The following is a 21,375-nucleotide window of genomic DNA, read 5'->3' as shown; positions in this document are numbered from 1 at the left end:
CAGCTGGCAAAACATTATATATGACATCACAATAGAAAGATTGAAGGTGAAGCAACAGTTACTTGAAGAAGCGAACATATACAACTTCGAGTCATTCAGTCAAAGCAATGCCACAGAAATGTAATGAATCCAACATATCAAGATTGGTTGAAACATTTAAGTGTGTAATGCACATTCAGTGTCTAGAAACTAAGTAATACTGCACAAACATGACATGCATATACTCAGATCCAAAATGCTTGAAGTGCAGGATACTGATGCCAGCAGTTACTTATTTTCAACACTAATAAGCTATTATAAAACAGCATAATTGATTTCAAGTGCTGTGAGCCTATAACTATCTACTGTAGCAACTATCACTGACAGTGCTATATGAGTACCATCCACACTTCTGTCGTCATTTAGTATGAAACTGTACTTATTTCATGATAATTTATGGAGAGGAGTAGTAGTAGTAGTAGTAGTAGTAGTAGTAGTAGTATATGGTGGGGCAGAGGATATATATGGTGCAGTTATTTTCTTTTCAAAGGATGTACCCCCTTCATTGACTAAGTCATATGAATCTGACTGCTCTCTCATCCGAGTCCAGTCTCTTAACGCTTGCACTACCTCACTCATTACTGTATTTTTTTTCTTCCTCTGTTTAATAGAAAACAGATCCCTCAGTCAATCAATAGTTATATCTTTCATTTATTTTCAGTTACATCTAGATGTTGAAAGGCAAATATCAGGTTCAAATTTGTCGGTAGAATGCCAAGGAAATGCATTTCATCTAGAAACTATGTCACTTACAATCTTGTCCCCTACACTCTTGGAGATTGTTCTCCTCATATGTGACCCTCTGTAACATGAATTATGATGAAAGAGGGGAGAGACAGGAAGAGTAGATAAGCTTCTTGTCACAGTTTCAGTTGTCATTCCAAATGTGTCGTTGAAAAGCTTCGCACACTTAAAGCATGCCCACACAATGCCTCTATCCTCATGCGCTATGACTGATGCATGGCAATGAAAGCGCATGCACAAAAATTAGTGGGAAGAACATATGAGCGCATGCTGGAAACTAGTGACACATGTATAAGTTTGAGAACTTATTTCACTTTTCAAGACAAAGAATTTCAGTGATCAGTCCTTAAGCTGAGAAATACATGAGGGGGCATTCTTTGTCATTCTGTAAGGACTGACTTTCAATACATTATTTGTATTTGTGTTTGTATTTTATAAAGTAAAATACTGTTTCCAGAACTTCAGGCAATAGAAAATAAACACAGATTACCATCCTCGTAGTTGAAAAATTCGGTAATGCCATGGACCCTGAAAAGGAGGTTACGCTTTCCAATTTAGTATTCTTTTTTGCAAGATGAATAGCCCTTATTCCTGGTACTTCACTGAGGAGCTCCACCATGCCATCATTTCTTTTGTTCAGATACCAGACTTCTCAATCTTTGGCCTATTCAGTCACCATAACATGAATATTTGTCTACGGTTTCAATATTCACTTTGATAAATTTGTAGGCTACTGCTTTTTTGCTTTCAAACTTCAGAATGTACCTTATTCTTTACATTGATATCTTAAGAGACTTCTTATCTAATACTTGATTGCTATGAAATGAGTTTTTATTCAAGTAACCTTAATAGTGCCATTCCGTACGACTTCTCTTTCCCTATAATCATCTATACATTTCAGCATGCTTTCTCTGCAGTCACCAGGCATTAATGTACAGATATCATTTTGAAGCATAACCTAACACACTACACAATGAAAGACATGAGCCCCAGCTGCCTGTCTGCTAAACAGCATAAGGGATTCCCATTGATACCAGGAAGCAACACATGGCCTCCATTTCAAGAAAATTACACATTCTCAAATGATCAAGCATAGTTGCTCTGTTGAAAATTTAAGTGCATGTGCAAAGTTGAACAGAAAAAATGGTATTGTGTGGACACACCTTTACATATCGAAGATCAGACATGCCAATACTTGTCAACAAACATCGTTTCTGGATAGATGGGAACATAATCATCACTCTCAAATAATTAGACCAATTGTGACTTGCACAGAAGCGTACTGATAGTCTTTCTTACAACAATACTTGAGTAAACAGAATAGAAAACTGAGGAGGAGGTCGAAATGACACTCTTACACTACTATAGCATCTGACACACAACATATCGGTACGTGCAGATGCAAATGAGCACTTCTCAACTTGGAGGATGGGATTGTCCCATGAACAGGGATTATTGTGTGCTCTTTCTCCATGATTTCATATTTCACCTGCAGTAAATGAATGATTTTTGTTCTTTTGTTTAACTTGGTTCAAATATATTACAACGAGTGACTAAGTCATCCCTGGGCCTTCATCGGAGCGACCTACAATGACTGCCTTATCATCACAATCCTGACAGATATTGAGAGACACCCAGTTTACAAGTAATGGCTTCTTACATCTTTTAGCTACTCTGCCTGTTGAACACAAAAACTTACTACTTCAGTACTGATGAGATTTTCTCTCTGGAGCAGAGTGTGCACTGATATGAAACCTTCTGGCAAATTAAAACTGTGTGCTGGATTGAGACTCTGCGCACACACTGCTGCAGAGCGAAAATCTCACTATGGAAACATCTCCCAGACTGTGGCTAATCCTTTCTTCCTTTCTTCCAGAAGTGCTAGTTCTGCAAGGTTCGCAGGAGAGCTTTTGTGAAGTTTGGAAAGTAGGAGATGAGGTATTGGCGGAAGTAAAGCTGTGAGGAAAGGGCGTGAGTCATGCTTGGGTAGCTCAGATGGTAGAGCACTTGCCCGCAAAAGGCAAAGGTCCCAAGTGTGAGTCTCAGTCCGGCACACAGTTTTAATCTGCCAGGAAGTTTTACTTCAGTACTGTCCTCACTCAGCAGCTATTTGAAGTGTTCTTTACTCTTGCACTCTCTTCTTTTGCACTTTAAAAGAAATATTTTAGTGTAAATTAAGTCCAAGTGGGTCAGAAGTGCTAAGTACTTAGGAGTAAATATTTTGATTTGTTTCTCCACTCATCTCAGAAGTCAGCCATGAGGACTAATAACCTGAATGCTGCAAGTTTAACTGTGTTTTGAAACCTTGTAATTACATCCATAACTTTCACAGACACAGTTTGCTAAATAACTAATCTTCATTCTGATCAACTACATTTATTGTATTAAAAAGAAACATGCCTCACTGGTTTAAACATACTACTCTGTAGCATTAAGTAATAGGTCAGATACTTTTGAAATCCTTTCAGTATTTCAGTAAACATATATCTTTAATTCCTCACAAAAGTGTTATGTATGTAAGTTGCATTTATGACAATTGAATGATAGGTATGGGAATAATCAGTTTAATTTCCAAACACCATCAGCAGTGCAGTTACATCCAGTATGAACTACATAACACAGTAAAACTCCGGTGTGCAGCGATATTACATGCAATGCACCATAGTTTTTATCCATATAATATATTCTTTTCTTGCCTCAATGGTGATGAAACTCATTGTCATTGTCAGTCTTTTGAACAAGAAGTTAAAATATGCTGGATTATACAACGAAAATTGATCGGGATACCAAAACTGGAAACATCTTGCAAACTAAGCTGCAGAGTTACATGAATATGGTTTTAGAAAACCTTGAGGCATATTAGTACTTCAGATGGCAAATGCACTTTCACTCTCACTAGAAAACTGATAGTTGTGAAGTTCAATCCAAGGACTATTTTGATGCAGCTATCCACCCAAATCTATCCTGTGCAAGTCTCTTCACCTCTACACAACCAATGCAGTCTCCATCCATTTGAATCTGCTTACTGCTATCAACACTTGGTATCCTGTTTCAACTTTTACCTCCATCCCTCCCCCATCCACATACGCACATGCCTCAATTACCTAACTGGCAATTTCTTGAGACCTCAAGGAATGTCCTATCAACTTATGCTGTCTTTCAATAAAGTTGTGTAAATTTCATTTCATCAATTTGAATCTGTACCACCTCGTCAGTTACGTCATTCACCCCCCTTATCTTCTGCATTCGCACGTAGCACTACATTTTGAAAGCTTTTATTCTCTACTTGTCTCTAACACTGATTATCCGTGTTTCACTTCAGACACCTGGTAGCTGAACTATTTGTTTATGCACTTCAACATATCTTCGATATCAGTATTCTATTGGCAGTCAAACGTTAATTATAAAAGGAACTACTTTAGTAAGGCAATAGGTTACCAAATATTATAAATCTCCTGCTGAAAGCAACAGCGAGAATGAGTAAGCCAGTAAACAATAAAAATTGCTGTCTGATCAAAACTGACTATTATCCTGTCATAAATTTTACATTGTGTTCCGAACATAACTAGGCATCATAAATCTGAACCAGACGAAAAATTCTGAAAATACCACACACCTACATCTGTTCATTCTGATGCTGGATTTAAATTAGACTGTTAGTACCACAAAAATGCTTCCTAACGGACAAAGAAAATGTTCCTCTGCTTTATAGTAAACACAATGAATTAAAAAATCCAATATTTTGGTAGTCCCCTTTTGGCTCAATGTGTTTTATCCAGCTTTTCCTCCAAGTAGATTCCAACCATGAAATTCAATTCTGGAAGGTCTTGAACATTCCCTTCCATTGGTGTCATAACCTCTTCAACACAGAGAAAGATTTGCAGTCACAGATTACTTTGTATCTGGGAGTAGTAGATAGTCTCAGGGTGGCACGTGACGGTAATAGGAGGGGGGGGGGGGGTAATAAATCTTATGTAACATCCTTCAGTTTTCTCACTGTTTATGCACGTTTTAGGGCCAGTCTATCATCCTGTATAAGGATTACTGCTTTCTTTTGAATTCTAAGCATTCATTTGTTTTGTTCAGTTAGGCATGAATACTTTAATATTATTTGTCAGTTACTGATTTAATCACTGGAAGATGATCAATCCCTTTCGCATCACTGAAAATACTGTCCATAATAGGCTTTCCTTTATTTGGCACTGTTCACGTGTCCATCCACCACTTCAATTTTATTTCTGGTGGGAGGCGATTGAATCGTATCTTATCCTAAGTAACAAATTTATACTTTACATAAATTGGATTCTTTTCCATTAAGTCTGAAAAAGGTTGACAATTTTTATTCGCAATTGTGTTTGCCGGCATTTAAAAAAGGTGACAAGTTTCGCACAAACGTTTCTCATAATTATTTAGCATTATGTGTACCATACCACCTCCTGAAACATTTACAGTATCAGCTATTTCATGCAATTTTCACCTCCAGTCACTGAGTGCTATGTTGTGCACTACCACAAAGTTTTCACCTCTTGCAGTTTTGTGATTTGTGTGATGTGGATCAACTTCAGGGGAAATACAGAACATTTGATTTCAGACATCCATTTATTAACAGCTGAAAACTGAGGAGCAAATTCCTCATCAATCTTTATGATCTTTGGAAAAGATTTCACTGCCATACTTCACAAAACCAAGAATTTCATGATATGTTTTTTTCCAGTTAAAAGAAACATATGAAGTAATACTACTTTAAGAAAGCACAGTTACAAACTCAATAAAATTTGAGTGACATCAACTCCATCTTTATTTCTGGTCAAGAGGGAAAAAGGAGGGAAGAGGAACTTTGGCGCGACTACAGTGCATTCGTAGGGCACCTGGTTCCAACAGCATGCCAGAAACGGGTTCAGATTAGACTCTTATCCTTTTCTGCGTTGTCTTTATAGAGACTTCTTTTAATTATTTTTAGATATTTTCCATTTACATGGGTTCTAAGTACTCTCCTTGAAGTGCTACATACTGCTGCATTTGTCCAAATCACTTAATGGTGAATTTATGGAAGTTTTTGGAAAATCCTTTGATACACACATCATTATATAGATCCTTTTATTTCTGCAGACTCAAATTTATTAACACACATGGTTTCTTTTCCTACAGTTAATTAGAAGAAATTGCACTTCTCACGTTACAGGGTGAATGATTAAGTACCTGGATCTCAGGCTCTGAAGGCTGAGACTTTGTGATTATTTTTGCTGGAAAGTGAGCTGGCGGGTTGCCATGATAGAATAAGATCCCACTCAAATCTTATCTGGGATCTCTCTCAATGTGTGTGTTCTGTGTAGCAGTAAACTCCAGAATATTCAGCTGAAGTTACTGTTTTGCTTTGTCTCACAACAATAGTAATGATGTGCCCACTATTCTTCTCCCTGGAACTCACTAGCTTTGCTTTCACTGACAAATTAGTAAACTTATGTTCCATCACTGCTTTTGAGGGCATGAAATAAATTTTTTCCTATTTTCTTATGACAGGATTCTGTAATTTTTTTACTTGAGAGTTGGAAGGTGGAGTACATAATTACTCAAAATACTTTTTTAACTCTAGGATTTCATGCTGGTTCTTACAACCCACAGCTGATCAAATATGAATAATGAACTTAATTTTTTGTTAGATGCAACAGGGATCCATTTTCTTCAGTAATTTCCATTACTGGCAGTCCAGACTATCACCTACAAAATACACTCCTGGAACTGGAAAAAAGAACACGTTGACACCGGTGTGTCAGACCCACCATACTTGCTCCGGACACTGCGAGAGGGCTGTACAAGCAATGATCGCACGCACGGCACAGCGGACACACCAGGAACCGCGGTGTTGGCCGTCGAATGGCGCTAGCTGCGCAGCATTTGTGCACCGCCGCCGTCAGTGTCAGCCAGTTTGCCGTGGCATACGGAGCTCCATCGCAGTCTTTAACACTGGTAGCATGCCGCGACAGCATGGACGTGAACCATATGTGCAGTTGACGGACTTTGAGCGAGGGCGTATAGTGGGCATGCGGGAGGCCGGGTGGACGTACCGCCGAATTACTCAACACGTGGGGCGTGAGGTCTCGACAGTACATCGATGCTGTCGCCAGTGGTCGGCGGAAGGTGCACGTGCCCGTCGACCTGGGACCGGACCGCAGTGACGCACGGATGCACGCCAAGACCGTAGGATCCTACGCAGTGCCGTAGGGGACCGCACCACCACTTCCCAGCAAATTAGGGACACTGTTGCTCCTGGGGTATCGGCGAGGACCATTCGCAACCGTCTCCATGAAGCTGGGCTACGGTCCCGCACACCATTAGGCCGTCTTCCGCTCACGCCCCAACATCGTGCAGCCCGCCTCCAGTGGTGTCGCGATAGGCGTGAATGGAGGGACGAATGGAGACGTGTCGTCTTCAGCGATGAGAGTCGCTTCTGCCTTGGTGCCAATGATGGTCGTATGCGTGTTTGGCGCCGTGCAGGTGAGCGCCACAATCAGGACTGCATACGACCGAGGCACACAGGGCCAACACCCGTCATCATGGTGTGGGGAGCAATCTCCTACACTGGCCGTACACCACTGGTGATCGTCGAGGGGACACTGAATAGTGCACGGTACATCCAAACCGTCATCGAACCCATCGTTCTACCATTCCTAGACCGGCAAGGGAACTTGCTGTTCCAACAGGACAATGCACGTCCGCATGTATCCCGTGCCACCCAACGTGCTCTAGAAGGTGTAAGTCAACTACCCTGGCCAGCAAGATCTCCGGATCTGTCCCCCATTGAGCATGTTTGGGACTGGATGAAGCGTCGTCTCATGCGGTCTGCACGTCCAGCACGAACGCTGGTCCAACTGAGGCGCCAGGTGGAAATGGCATGGCAAACCGTTCCACAGGACTACATCCAGCATCTCTACAATCGTCTCCATGGGAGAATAGCAGCCTGCATTGCTGCGAAAGGTGGATATACACTGTACTAGTGCCGACATTGTGCGTGCTCTGTTGCCTGTGTCTATGTGCCTGTGGTTCTGTCAGTGTGATCATGTGATGTATCTGACCCCAGGAATGTGTCAATAAAGTTTCCCCTTCCTGGGACAATGAATTCACGGTGTTCTTATTTCAATTTCCAGGAGTGTAGTTGTTCTCATGTCTAAAGTTACCACCACAACTAATGCCTATTTTAGAAATATGATACCCAATAGTTGCAGCAAACACACTGTACATTGACTTAAATCAAGTGCACAAATTAAGATAATGACAAGAAACCAGAATTATTCTAACCTCCACACAGCTAAGTGAGAGTGCTCTATTACCCGCCCAAGAGCAGCAGTTGGATGGGTGGGCAAACAGCTGATGCTGGTGCAGCCAGCCTTTAGCACACGTGACTGTACTGCCTTGGCCTCGCACTCACAGGCAGGGTTGACCAAGCCATTTGCTCATGCACAGAACATGTGTAATACGGCTACCTGCCAGATAGGCTGTACTAGCTGTGCCTGCCCATGGGCGAGTTGACAGGCACTTATCAGGGCCTGTGCCCCATGGGGGCAGAGTTCAAACAGCCTACTCTACCACTTTAGCAAATTCAGAAATAAAAATGCACACACACACACACACACACACACACACACACGCACACACACACACGCACACACACACACGCACACACACACACGCACACACGCACACACGCACACACGCACACACGCACACACGCACACGCAGGCAATTGTTATGAGATTCACTATGTTGTCTTCAATAATTATAATACGGAACCAAGTTTCTTAATTTTCGAACCTAGTTTTTCAACAGAGTTTGTGATTTTTGTCAGACGGATAGAGACCGAATACATTCCTTACGAAAAACGAAGAAACACCAAGTGGCAATGGTGGGAAATGCTGGAAACAATTTGCAAACTGGTAAATTGTTAAGTGATTACACCTATGAAGTAAAAGTCAATGTGTACTCTGCCCATGTGTCCTGATGCAATTATCCTCTGCACACTGTAAAGTTGGTTCCGAGTTAGATGTAGTAATGATGGATGAGATGATCATGAGTCATTATTGTATGCATTGTCTATAGCAGAATAATAACACAAAAGAATGGTTCATACCACTTAGAAGAAATGGTGGCACAGATGGTTCTGAGAGTACTTAAGACATATGCCCAATAATAAATAAAGAAATAACTAGCTATTTTTTACAACAAAGTTAGCTACCCTATTTTCTTTCTTGTGTATTTTCTATTTGAGACACTCCCAAAGTCAGATTTATTAATGAATGTTTCACAAGAATTTTATAAGATTTTAATAAGTAGCGATTAAATTAAGTCCCTACATACATATTCCAATGGACATCTCCTGTATGGCTGTTAATGACTCAAATGAGGGATTTCAGAAATTCTTAAGTCACTTAAAATGATGGATTCCAATTTAATGACATGAAGTCTACTTTGCTATGTGAACGCACATAACAAATACCACAGTTGCTGGTGTTTTTAACTTTCCCATAAACCTTTGAGTAGGCGTGGGGGAGGCGGAGAGGGGTGTGGGAGGTTTACACAGAACTAGTTTCAATATGACACTGAATGAAGGCAGCCAGGTATTTTGAAAATGTTGAAGTTCGAAGTAATGCTTGTGCCTGAACATCGAATTTATACAAGGTTTCCCCATCTGTAAAAAAGGTGCAGGGAGGAAGAGAGAAGGCCATTTATTAGTCACCAGGTAACACTCCATCGCAAATGGGCAAAAATGTGTGTTACGAATCATAGTGGATGAAGTGGTTACCAACAGAATTAGCCAGTGATATCAGTGATTTAGTTCCTTTAAGTGGACTGTGTACCTAACCCCAGCTACCCATGCTATATGCGCTGTAAATCTAAAATTCAGCTTCGAGTTAAAAAAGTGCAAAATAAGTAAAACTACTGCTGTTTCAAGTGGAAAAGCATGCAAGAAGCTAAGCCTGATTAAGATGCCTCAGAAAGACTAAAATAAGTAGCAAAAAAGCCTCGATACGGATTTTCTAGTTTACTAGAAGATAGCAATTGTGTTGACACGACTTATCAGTTCTGTTTTCAACAGTTCATGTAGCCTAACAACAAGCTGCGTCATTAACTGTACAACCCGACTAATTTCTATTGCAACATAGAAAATAATTTTACCACCCGACTTCTCAAGGTTTACAACTAGCAATGGAATCTTTAACTGAATTTATAATACATTAAGTGGGTATCATTTATTTCTTTGGAGCTTAAATTAATGTTTAAAGCACAGCAAGACATGATTTATTAGATGTTATTTGCAATATTAATGCAGTTTGCCAGTAGTTATACTTATGCATGTTGTAAGTTTACAGGCCTCATACTATGTTAAAAATTTATTTTGGTATTTATGAAGAAATTTTTAAGAAATAAATGAGAAGTTTTTTCACCTGTCAAGCTCTTCTTCTTCCGCTGTTTCTTAGCTTCTGAAGAGGGAATCATGCAAAAGGAAATTCATTAGTATTAAAAACACAAAATAAAATCCAAATATCCAGTTACAAAAGGCTCCATACTGGATGGGAATACTGTGAACTTTGTGCTTTGTTATCAGCTTCCAACTGTGACATAGGAAGGCAAGAAACTACAAATAAAAAATTTCTGTTCTAGGGCTGAAAACCTTTTTTCACATTGCATGTACAAAATGTCAATTTCTAATAATAGTGCTGATTTAAAAATTTATCACAGGTCAATCATTTTACATCCAGTATGGACATTTTTCTAAATTTCCAAATAGAAAGTAACTATCTAAAAAATAAAAGTGCTGCTAACAAGACATTTTTAAATGCCCTTCTCAAAACTATTTTTGAAAGACTGTCTGAAAATCTCTTCTGGAATGTCTGTATTGGGGTACTTAGGAGCTGTCTTGTAAGCTTCTCTCACACAAACACCACACAATTTATCAAATTTTACAGTAATTCAATTTACTTGTGTTCACACTTAAGACACTAGAAACATGACATGAAACGCACCCTACACAAATGTTTTAAAAACAAAACAGGTGTTAACATTTAACCATGCTTCTAAACTCCCACATTAAAAAAGGCATTACATGCATGATCACAGCAAAACAACACTGACAATAATTAAAACTGCAATAGTCACACCATCACACCTTTCTTCTTCTTCTTTATTTCTGCCTCCTGTTGGTCAACAGCAGCTCCCAGAAGGGTGAAAATTATACCAGCTTGGGAGTTTACACCAACTGCAGTTACCAACATCTTGCCACTGCCTTCCATTACATGAGTTCCTGGAAAGAATGGAACATTGTTATCTTTGAGGTAGCGACTAATACTTAACAACAGGAGTACAGAACAGCATAAGTTGCACACCAAGCTCTTTATACCATACATAAAACACTACTTATATTCTTCAAATGCAAACAGATACAGTAGCCAATCAATGAGTGATTATAAATGACCATGTGTGTTCAACGTAGATTCTATTCTGAACCTGATGATATGACATAATATGAAGTAGACATTTTTGAAACAGCAGACAAACTAAAGGGGGGGGGGGGATGTGGCTCATCATAATGGTTTTTGTATGTGGTGTTATGTTCATCTGCACCCATCCCAGGTGCACACAGTGATGCATATACCACTGACTCCTGAAAAAATGGTTAGTCATGGTTGTTCCATAGAGAATGAAGTTTTCAACAGCTGAGTCTACGCAGAAATTTACTCCTTCAGCTATTGCATGGCCTTGATGGTTTTTCATTGTGGATTTTAGCAGAGCTGAGTGAATTAACAAAAATTTTCCCCACAGTCCATTACTGCTTCCACAGTCAAATAATGCTGATCACCTTGGGACAAAAGTTGTTACACGTTCTTACTTCACAATAAAAAATTGTTGCATTTGTCAATGCAGTCTACCAGTGTCTTTATTTTAATAGGATTTCAGTTTATCATGAAAATAAACATCAATGACCGCCTCCAAATTTCTGTAAGTCTAAGTGCTGAATATTACTGAATGAAAACAACTGAACAGTTGTATCACAAAAACTGAGTGGTATTTGGATAGGGAGAAAGGGAGCTTAAAGTTTAATTGCCTCTGGCTATGAGTTAATTAAAAACTGAGCTGAACTTCGGACTGGGAAATTTAGAGGAAGGAAACTGACAATGCTCTCTTCAAAGGAACCATCATAGTATTTGTTTTTAAACCTTCCCTATACTCTATAAGCCCCCTTCGATTGTGGTGGAGGGTACTTCTGGTAACACTATCATTTCTCAAATTTCCTGTTGCATTCTGATGCAACATATGGGAAGAATGACTGTAGATGGAAGCACTGATCAATTTAGAGGAATTACAAAAAACCTAAATTGGTATGACTTTATGGAGATTTGAACTATGCTCTTCCTGAATGCATTCCATGCCTTAACCAGCATGGCACATTGCTTCATGCAGTGTTTGGGAGCGGTGTAATGGAAAAATGAGAAAAATACTTGAACGGAAAATTTCTGCATAACATTTTAAAACTAATGACTTCCATGTCTCTGTGTATAACATGGGTCACATGTCTTTTGTAAAAGTGGCAAAGGAGAATGGATGACTTTTGGGCAACTCAAATGAAAGACAACGCAGGAGTTTCTTCTTCTTCTTCTTCTTCTTCTTCTTCTTCTTCTTCTTTGTTGAGTTCGCTGGTAGTGAAATACAACCTGATTTACAAGAAATTCCTGTCAAAACTGCAATGAGCCAATTAATCATGACATTAAGTCTGACAAAGGATTGCCCCCACTCTCGAGTGAAACGACTCGACAGTACAGACCGGGAGTTGTTGCTGAATGTTAACACTATTCTTAACCAACTCCTTTCTAAATGGACTCACTGGAGGGAACTGCATCAGATGCAAATCTAGAACAGAGTTGTACACAAGATATCTTCATTCTTATTCAGAAAGTTGTCCAACGGCAACACGTGAACATCAACATTGAAGGACTGTTGAGGACTGGGATTTGTTAGTGTGCCTGAGGATTTACTCATTTACATTTCTCCTCTTAAGAGAATCTTGCAGAATGATGTGTGGAAGAATGTAGTCAAGTTTATGGCATCACAAATCACTGAGCTCTGTTTTTATCAACATCCACAATCTGAACACTAAAATGCATTACAGATGCTTCTTATAGTTATACAGCATAATAGTGTTTCTTCCCATTTCAACTGTGTATGAAATGCAACAGAAATGACTGCTTAAATACCTCACTGTGCTGTAATTAGACTAATCTTGTGGACAGAGGCCCAGCAGGAGTGACACTTAAGGTGTGTAGTATACTCTGAATAGATCCCTCACTTAATATTGTGTCTTTAAGCTTTTTTAGTAATCTCTTGTGGGATAGCTGATGTTGATTTATAAGCACATGCCAGCTCAGTTTTTTTCAGAATTTATGCGAAGCTTAGGTCAAACAAGTATGTGACAATTTGTGCTGTGTTTTGCCATTTTGTATGCAATCTCTCTAAGATTTTTCAGTATCCTACCAGTCAACTGACCTCTGTGACCTGTTTTGCCTACATTTGAGCCTATGTGATCTCTTCACATCATATCCACCCACCCACCCACACTGTTACACCGAGATATTTGTCGGGGTTGATGGATTCCATTTATGACTCACTGATATTGTAGTCATACGATATTGTTTTCTGAATTTTGTGAAGTGCATCATTTTACTTTTCTGAACATTTACAGCAAGCTCCAAATTTCTGCACTGCTTCAACATCTTATCAAGATTTGACAGGATATTCATGCAGCTTGTTTGGACAGTACTTCATTGTAACTGTATAATTGACAAAAATTCTGAGGTTACTATTAACACTGCTTGCCACATCATTAAAAATGACATCAAAAGTAAAGGTGTCAACATTTTTCCTTGGGGCATACCTGAAGTAATTTCTCCTCCAGTCGATATTTCTCCATTCGAGATAATACACTGCATCCTTCTTACCGAGAGAGCTTAAATCCAAGCACAAATTTTATTTAGCACTCCATATGATTGTGCTTTCACTAATAAATGTTACTGTGGTACTAAGTACAATGCTTTACGGAAATCAAGAAATACTGCACCCATCTGATTGCATTAAACCATGCCTTTCAGTATGTCACATCAGAAAGGGGAAATTGGGTTTGCTATGACCAATATTTTCAGAATCCATGCTGGTTAGCATCATGGTGGACATTCTGTTTGAGACAGCTCATTATATTTGAGATCTGAATACATTCTGAGTATCTGTAACTGATGGACCTCAAAAAATACTGGACAGTAGCTTTGTGGATCACTTCTGCTACCCTTCTTGTACATAGGTCTACACAATTCTAACCTGTAGCCATGTAGCCACTTCTCTCTTTTTTTTTTAGGATCTGCAGTAAATAGGATTACGAAAGGCTAAGTCAACTGAATATTCTGTACAGAACCTGACAGCAACTTGCAAAATCCCCTCGTGGTACTAAACATCCATAGAAGTTTCTCAGTTCAACTGTGATTACGTAGAAGGTGGTGTAGGTGATGTGTAGCATATTGGTCGAGCCTTCCCACTAGAGACTGTGCTGGTTAAGCAGTCCCTTTCATGGATTATCTCAGTTGATCGGCACGTAGGATTTTCATACAACACTTGTGGTTCCCTATGTATTTACTTTCACACAAGATTCGATCTTAATGCTCGAGTTCCTCTCTCCACACTCTTGATTCACCACTGTGCCATTTGATCCAGACATTACCACTGCCTCCATGGGAACAAGCTTCCTACTCAGTGCCTTCTTACTATGCAGCACTGCTTATGGCAGCAAATTGATTTCAGCTATCTGCCAAGTTTCAGTAAACATAAATAAACACACTTCAAAATGGGAGGAACCTTCATAAACTTAAAGTTCCTTAATGCTACTAACTCTATGGTAGCTGTCATTCATTTTACAGTGATGTGCAGATTGCACTGGGGCAGTACTCCCAGCTCCTACTTTGCAAAGGACTGCCATCAAAAATGAGTACAGCATATCTGTTTTTGCTTTACTAACCCTAATTTCTATTCCTTTGTCACCCATGCATCTTCAAATCAACTCTGGTGCCACTGACAGCTTTAACAGATGACCATAATTTATTTGGGTTTACCAAGATATCCGATAGCAATCAGCTAAAGTAGTGAATTAAGGCCTCATGCGTTGCCCCTTTTGATGATTGGAGACATTTCTTTCAGCACCAATCTAAAGTTGTACACTTTGCTTCATAACTTTTGTGCAGTACTTACTACTGTTCTGTAAGTTTCTTTACCAATACTGTGTACCATGGAGAATCCCTTTTGAACAAGAGCCACATATCCTCTACATGCACTTGCCCAATCTGAATGTTCACTGTTCCTTATTGAGATACAGCATTACTGCATCTTTGTCTAGTTTGCTCAACATACTCTTTCTACTTGTTCTAGTTGTCCTAGTTGTCCTTTTACTTTAGTAATTATTGTTGCTCCTACTGCCTCATTGTCAATGAGCCATGTTTCTAAATATAAACCCTCTAAGAGATTGGTTCGATCTGTTGCCACTAGATTAACGTGTTTCAGTCATGGCTGGGACTCTAAATTATTTGTTCTAAGTGAAGTACCCTATCTCAAATAGCTAAAACAAAACCTGAATGATTTCAAAATTCAGAGGTGTGTGTTGTGCCACGCACTGAAAGTGTAGCTGACTTATTACTTAAGAACGTAAGACAACAACAACTTCAATTTGGGAAATTAAGACTAAAAATACGGCATGGTTTAATATATATTGTTTCACTCAATGGTTATATTTTCACTTAGTAGTACCACATTTCTAACTTATGAGTCAGTTTGTCATGATTGTCAATTACAAAGTACTGTTTCTTCAACAACTTTTGCTTCTGTATTTATTAAAGTTGTTAACTTAGAAACATTGATTGTAGCCAGAAGCAAAGTTTTACTGATAAATAACCTTCATGGGTAGCAAAATGAACAAACCTGTATTTGGTAACAATTTTTATTCTGTTTTAAGCACTGGAGTCAAAGTACTTCAGTTGTAAATAGTGTTTCAGGAAAGACAATTAGTACTACAAGGTGTACAACTTTGCTTCCGCCATTTTTTCCCCAACATTTGATGCTTTAATGAAACAAACTGGTTACACATGTATCATTCAAAGTATTTTCCATCGCTGGCCACTACTTTCTCCCATCTTTTGGGCAGTGTACAAATCCTGCATCGAAAAAATTGTTGATCTTTTGAAGCGATCCATGAATCGATCCAATTTGTGACTTCTGCATGAGATCGTAAGTGTTGGTCAGCCAGGTCATGCGCCATTGGTCTAAACAGGTGATAGAGTGAGCAATGTCTGAAGAATATGGAGGGTAGGGTAGGATTTCCCATTTTAACATTTCCAAGTATGTGTTGACCTCTTTTGCAATGTGGGATAGAGCGATGTAGTGCAGCAACATCACTTTAGCATGCCTCTCGCTGTATTGTGGCCGTTTGTCTTTTCATGCTCTACTCAAACACATTAACTGTATTTGATAATGAGCAATTGTGATTGTTTCACTTGGTTTTAACACCTCATAGTACACGACACCGAGCTGGTATCACCAAATGCAGAGCGTGATCTTGGAGCCATAAATATTCAGTTTGGCAGTCGACATTGAAGCATGGTGGGGATATCCCCATGATTTTTTGCATTTAGGGTTATCATAATGAACCCATTTTTCGTCCCCGGTCACAATGCGATGCAGAAATCCCTTCCGTTTTTGCTTCTGAAGCAACTATTCACAAACACACAAACGCCATTAAACGTCTCTTGGTTTCAGCTCACATGGGACCCAAGTTCCTTCTTTCTGAATCACACTCATGGCCTTGAGATGTTTTGAAATGGCTTGCTGTGTCACTCCTACTGATCATGCCAATTCTTCTTGAGTCTGACATGAGTCTTCACTCAACAATGTCTCCAATTCTGCATCTTCGAAAACATTCTCTCTTCCACCAGTATACCGGTTTACGACGTTAAAATCACTGTTCTAGAAGTGCTGAAACCACTCATGACATGTTCTTTCACTAATAGCATCCTTCATCCTTACCATACATACTTGAGAGCATTTGATGAGACTCAACCACTGTTTTCTTCATACTGAAACAAAACAGTAATACCTCCCGCAAATGATGAGAATTAGGCTCGTAAACTGACATTTTCAATCACAAACAACTTTATGATGCAGAAACAAACTGACTAATGTGAATGAGGTTTTGTTGACTGAGGTCCAAGCTAACTGCCTGATGTCTGCGATCTGTTTCTTTTGACTGCTACTTATCTTTGTCGTCACCTATTAGCAAATAGCGGAAGCAGAGTTCTACACCATGTATTTCCCAGGATATATTGTCACAACTACAATTTAAAAAAACTATCCGTATGAACTGTTGGACATTAGAAGTTTCAACCTACAATAAAGGCATGATTGGGGAGTGTGTGTATTAACTAACTGAAGTTCTCTCTAAAACTTTCTGTACACCTCTGAGGTAATTCTGATGGTCGATAGGTTGACAATTCTATGCTTTTGTCCACCTTCAATACTAGGTATTGCCCGAATGATCTTTCATGCATATTCCATTTGTCTTTCGGTATACGAGTTTCTCTACTGCAACAAATACAGCACCTCCATTTCCAATTAGCACCAAGAACACAACTTATATTTTCCTTTAAGAAGAAGTATTTTATTACTGTTTCACCACCATTCAAAGTATACTGTTCATGTCTCACCTGATAATACCATGGGATCAAATGACTCGCCCTTTTTCACATGATCTGATTCTCCCGTTAACGAAGATTCATCGATCTTAAGGTCATTGCTCTGTATAAGAATACCATCTGCTGGAAGGAGATCCCCATATTTCACCTGTAAATTTAAACATTTTTAAAATTGTTGGTTTCAACTGCAACTATCAAATGTAATTGACAAGACATATGCCACCACTGGTGGCTCATGTTAATTTTCTCGAACACACTACATTCTGGGTTGGAAACTGCTCTCTGACTTTAATTTTAGGTTGTGTTCCAGTTTATTTTAACATTTAAATGACAATTTTTTTGGTCTCACACACAGATTATGTTGGTATAAGAAATGTCCTGATAATTCATAACAGTTTATCCATATGCCCAACAGGATCAAAGAATGAATAGAAAAAGAGAATTTTGTAGAAGAGGGAATAGTCTGCTGTTACTGATGTGTTTCAAATGAGTCCTTGCGTCAATAAAGCATAAATCAAATTGAATTAAACTTTGTTTGCCTTAAAGAAAACCCTCCAGAACATTAAACCATATGATGAGAACAGATGAGACAGGCAGTGAACAGACAGTATCGTTATTCTGATTTAGTATCCACACAAAAACCATGGAAACCCTACAATTCTGTAGAGAACACACCATGTCTGTTACAGTAGTATCAATTTTTGTTTTTAGGTCACTGTTTTATATGAACATTAATAACGGTGTGTGTGTGTGTGTGTGTGTGTGTGTGTGTGTGTGTGTGTGTGTGTGTGTGTGAGAGAGAGAGAGAGAGAGAGAGAGAGAGAGAGAGAGAGAGAGAGAGAGAGATATTTTTCACCAGTAATGTGGAATGATCAGTGGAATATATGCTGTTTACTCTGAAACTGATATTAACATGATACACACATGTGAATTACGAATGTGGGATGTAATAACTGCACCGTTTAATAATGTGAAGTGTTAGAAAATGTCTCAAAGAAAAAAAAAAGAAGAAATGAAGTGCAAGAGTTTTAATAATCATCACTTTTAGCACATACAATAGCACGTACTCACTGGCACAACAATGACAAAACTCATCTTACATCAGGCCGTTCGGTGTAGCCGATTGGGAGTACAGAGCAGTCCAATGCACACAGAGTGATGGATTAGAGTAACAGGAAGTCTAGGGAGTCCCAGTTACAAGCGCACTATGAGATGGCAGAAAAATCAAGTTGCTCCAATAGCAGACCTTCAATGGTAATTGTTTTTAATGTGATATGCAAGGATCTGAATCCATTTACAATATGTGGTTATGTGGTTGTGTGAAACATCTAGCAAATACAACAACATACCAAAAAATTCGATTTGCAGTGAGATTACGCCATGAGTCACACAGGACACTATGAAAAACACTTTAATGGTGAGTAAAAGACAAAACCCGTCTATCAAAGAAAGAAAGATACCACTTAATTTACAGTAATAATAGGTAATTTTTGTAATATGACTATAGCATGGAACAGTTTCACAGCAGTTGCAATTTTAGTTTGGTAAGCTTTGGTGACTGACTAATTTTGTTAAGATATCCCAATACTTGCAGGAAGTAGATAATCTGGGAACACACTTTCCTTTGAGCATCAGTTATAAAATTTCTTTCGAGAGTGGTGTCAATTTGAACTAATTTTCGAAAGACTACTTTATTAATGACTGTATCTTGAAAGTGGAAGAAAACTGTCCTTCGAGCATTGAGGATCTTACGCACGGAAAAGCAAACAGATAATTACTGGACAAACAGGAAACTATTCTGCACCAATTTCATCTTTTTCCACTGTATATTTGTTTCTCACTTTTGCATAGCACTTCATCACTGCATCGCAAGACCAATGATTAGCTTACTCATTAACTTTGTGGTTACATATAAATCATTGCATTTTTTCATTTGCAGAAAGTTTAATTATTTATAATTATGTTCACAGTTATCATTCTTCATGAAACATACTGCATTAGTATTCCTGACATTTTTCCTTGGGTTTGTGTGTCTCCAAGTTGGCACTATCATGTTTACTTACTACAAATTGAATTGCAACAGCTATCTTTAAATTTTGACACCACTATCACTGACAGTATCAACTTTGGTCCACTGTGTGCTGCATGATGCAGTGGACAACACATCTTAAACTGTGCAATCTATCACTTCCCCTCCCACAGGGCTCATGACTCCCAGAGAAAAAGTGAAACTGCATTGCTTCCAGAGTGCTAGTGTGAATGACTATGTTCCAGGTGATGATAAGACAACATAGTTTTGTATAAAGAAGATCCATTATTCAATTTATTTTTCTTTCTTGCCTTTTCTTGTTACTATATGAGGTCAGCATCACTATATACATACATTTTGTCAATGTTAGTGAGTGACTATTGGGGGGCTAGATGACCTTCCAGACACAATCATTCTACCTGTACATGTCTACAGCAAATCTCATGTTCAAGTTTACACACTTTTGAGTGGGATATGAGTGCAGGTGGTGTATCATTTCCCTGCCGCCTGCCACACCCCGCCCCCTCACCACCCCCACCACCACCACCACCACCGGGACCAGTGCTTAGGCAACGCAGGTCCTCATAACTCAGCCTAAAAATGATACAGTTTTCGATTTTTCCATTAGCCCTACATGTCCTAAATCTAATTACTTGTAATGAAAAGTACCATAAACGGTTTTTAATTAAACAGTAATCTACAACAGTTTCAGATAATTGGGCATTTTTTTCATGTCCCCACCTCGCCTGAAGTCCATCCAGGATCTGCTTACATGAACAGTTGAGATGAGACGTGGGAAGCAGCCTGGTATGTACCATATCGGATATGGGAAACCACCTACAAACCGCATTCAGGCTGTGTGGCTCAGCAGCCCTCACCGTTAATCTATGAGACGGATTTGATGCAGTGCAGTCTCACCTCCCCAAAAATTGGAAGTGGGATGATAATGCGCTTGGCTGTTCATGTGAGTCATCATTAAAATATTTTTTTACATGCAATTAATAAAAAACCAAGTTATCATTAATCAAGATTGGATTATTATGACACACTGCTTAAAGAAACTTTTCTTCTCCAGTAAATGAGAAGAATTTTAGCCTTGGGAAGACAACAATGGCCATTACAGTTACAGGTGCAGTCCTCAATAGGAGACAACATTGCAACGATGTGCTGTCTAATAATAAAGAGTTTTGTTAACTGTTTTGAGCACATCATACTATTAAAAATTTCTAGTGCACCAGTGGATGCTGAAATTTTTATTTTGACCTCTTCGTAAAAGAAAAAAAATACTGTACTACAGCTTCACTCACAATTCACATTAAACTGATGGTTCATATTCATGTCCTCCACCATAACTGGTGGAGGACAGAGGTTCTAACCACTGTGTTGATTACTACTGTACTTTTTACAGTGGGTCCAACACTGAAGTTTTCCTATTTTTATTAACTGATTTATTTATCCTGACAAAATCAAGGCTGTCAGTTCCCCCTCTTACATCTAACCTGGCATCCCAAATATTTTATATCCCATTCATTACGATACAGATGTTATAAGAAGTCTTACATTCAATATGGGATAGCAGCAAACAAGAAAGTGAACAATTTACAGCAGTTCACGAAAAACGGAGCAACAAACACAAATGACAAGCAGGTGGATTTAAACTGAGTGGATTGGCAGCAGCAGCAGCAGCAGCAGCAGCAGCAGCAGCAGGAGGAGGAGGAGGAGGAGGAGGAGGAGGAGCAGCAGCAGCAGCACCACCACTATAGTTGCAAGTATAAAAAGTTGGTTGTGTTTCCT

The 21,375-nt window shown here is 39.0% G+C and overlaps 1 protein-coding gene across 5 annotated transcripts in view; it reads right to left on the bottom strand.

The window, feature by feature from the left end:
• Positions 1 to 21,375, bottom strand: part of LOC124723141 (plasma membrane calcium-transporting ATPase 3) — a 720,425-nt gene that overhangs the window by 71,089 nt on the left and 627,961 nt on the right. For 4 of the 5 annotated variants that reach the window (XM_047248331.1, XM_047248333.1, XM_047248330.1 and 1 more), the window contains 3 exons: positions 17,565 to 17,700; positions 10,946 to 11,080; positions 10,224 to 10,259 (listed from right to left, as the gene is read on the bottom strand). In XM_047248331.1, coding sequence (XP_047104287.1) covers positions 10,224 to 10,259; positions 10,946 to 11,080; positions 17,565 to 17,700 — 307 coding nt within the window. The remainder of the gene's footprint in view (positions 1 to 10,223; positions 10,260 to 10,945; positions 11,081 to 17,564; positions 17,701 to 21,375) is intronic. The other variant, XM_047248332.1, reaches the window with a different exon arrangement.

Source organism: Schistocerca piceifrons, chromosome X, assembly GCF_021461385.2.
Source record: "Schistocerca piceifrons isolate TAMUIC-IGC-003096 chromosome X, iqSchPice1.1, whole genome shotgun sequence".
Lineage (NCBI taxonomy): Eukaryota > Metazoa > Arthropoda > Insecta > Orthoptera > Acrididae > Schistocerca > Schistocerca piceifrons.
This window is presented reverse-complemented; position numbering and strand designations above follow the sequence as displayed.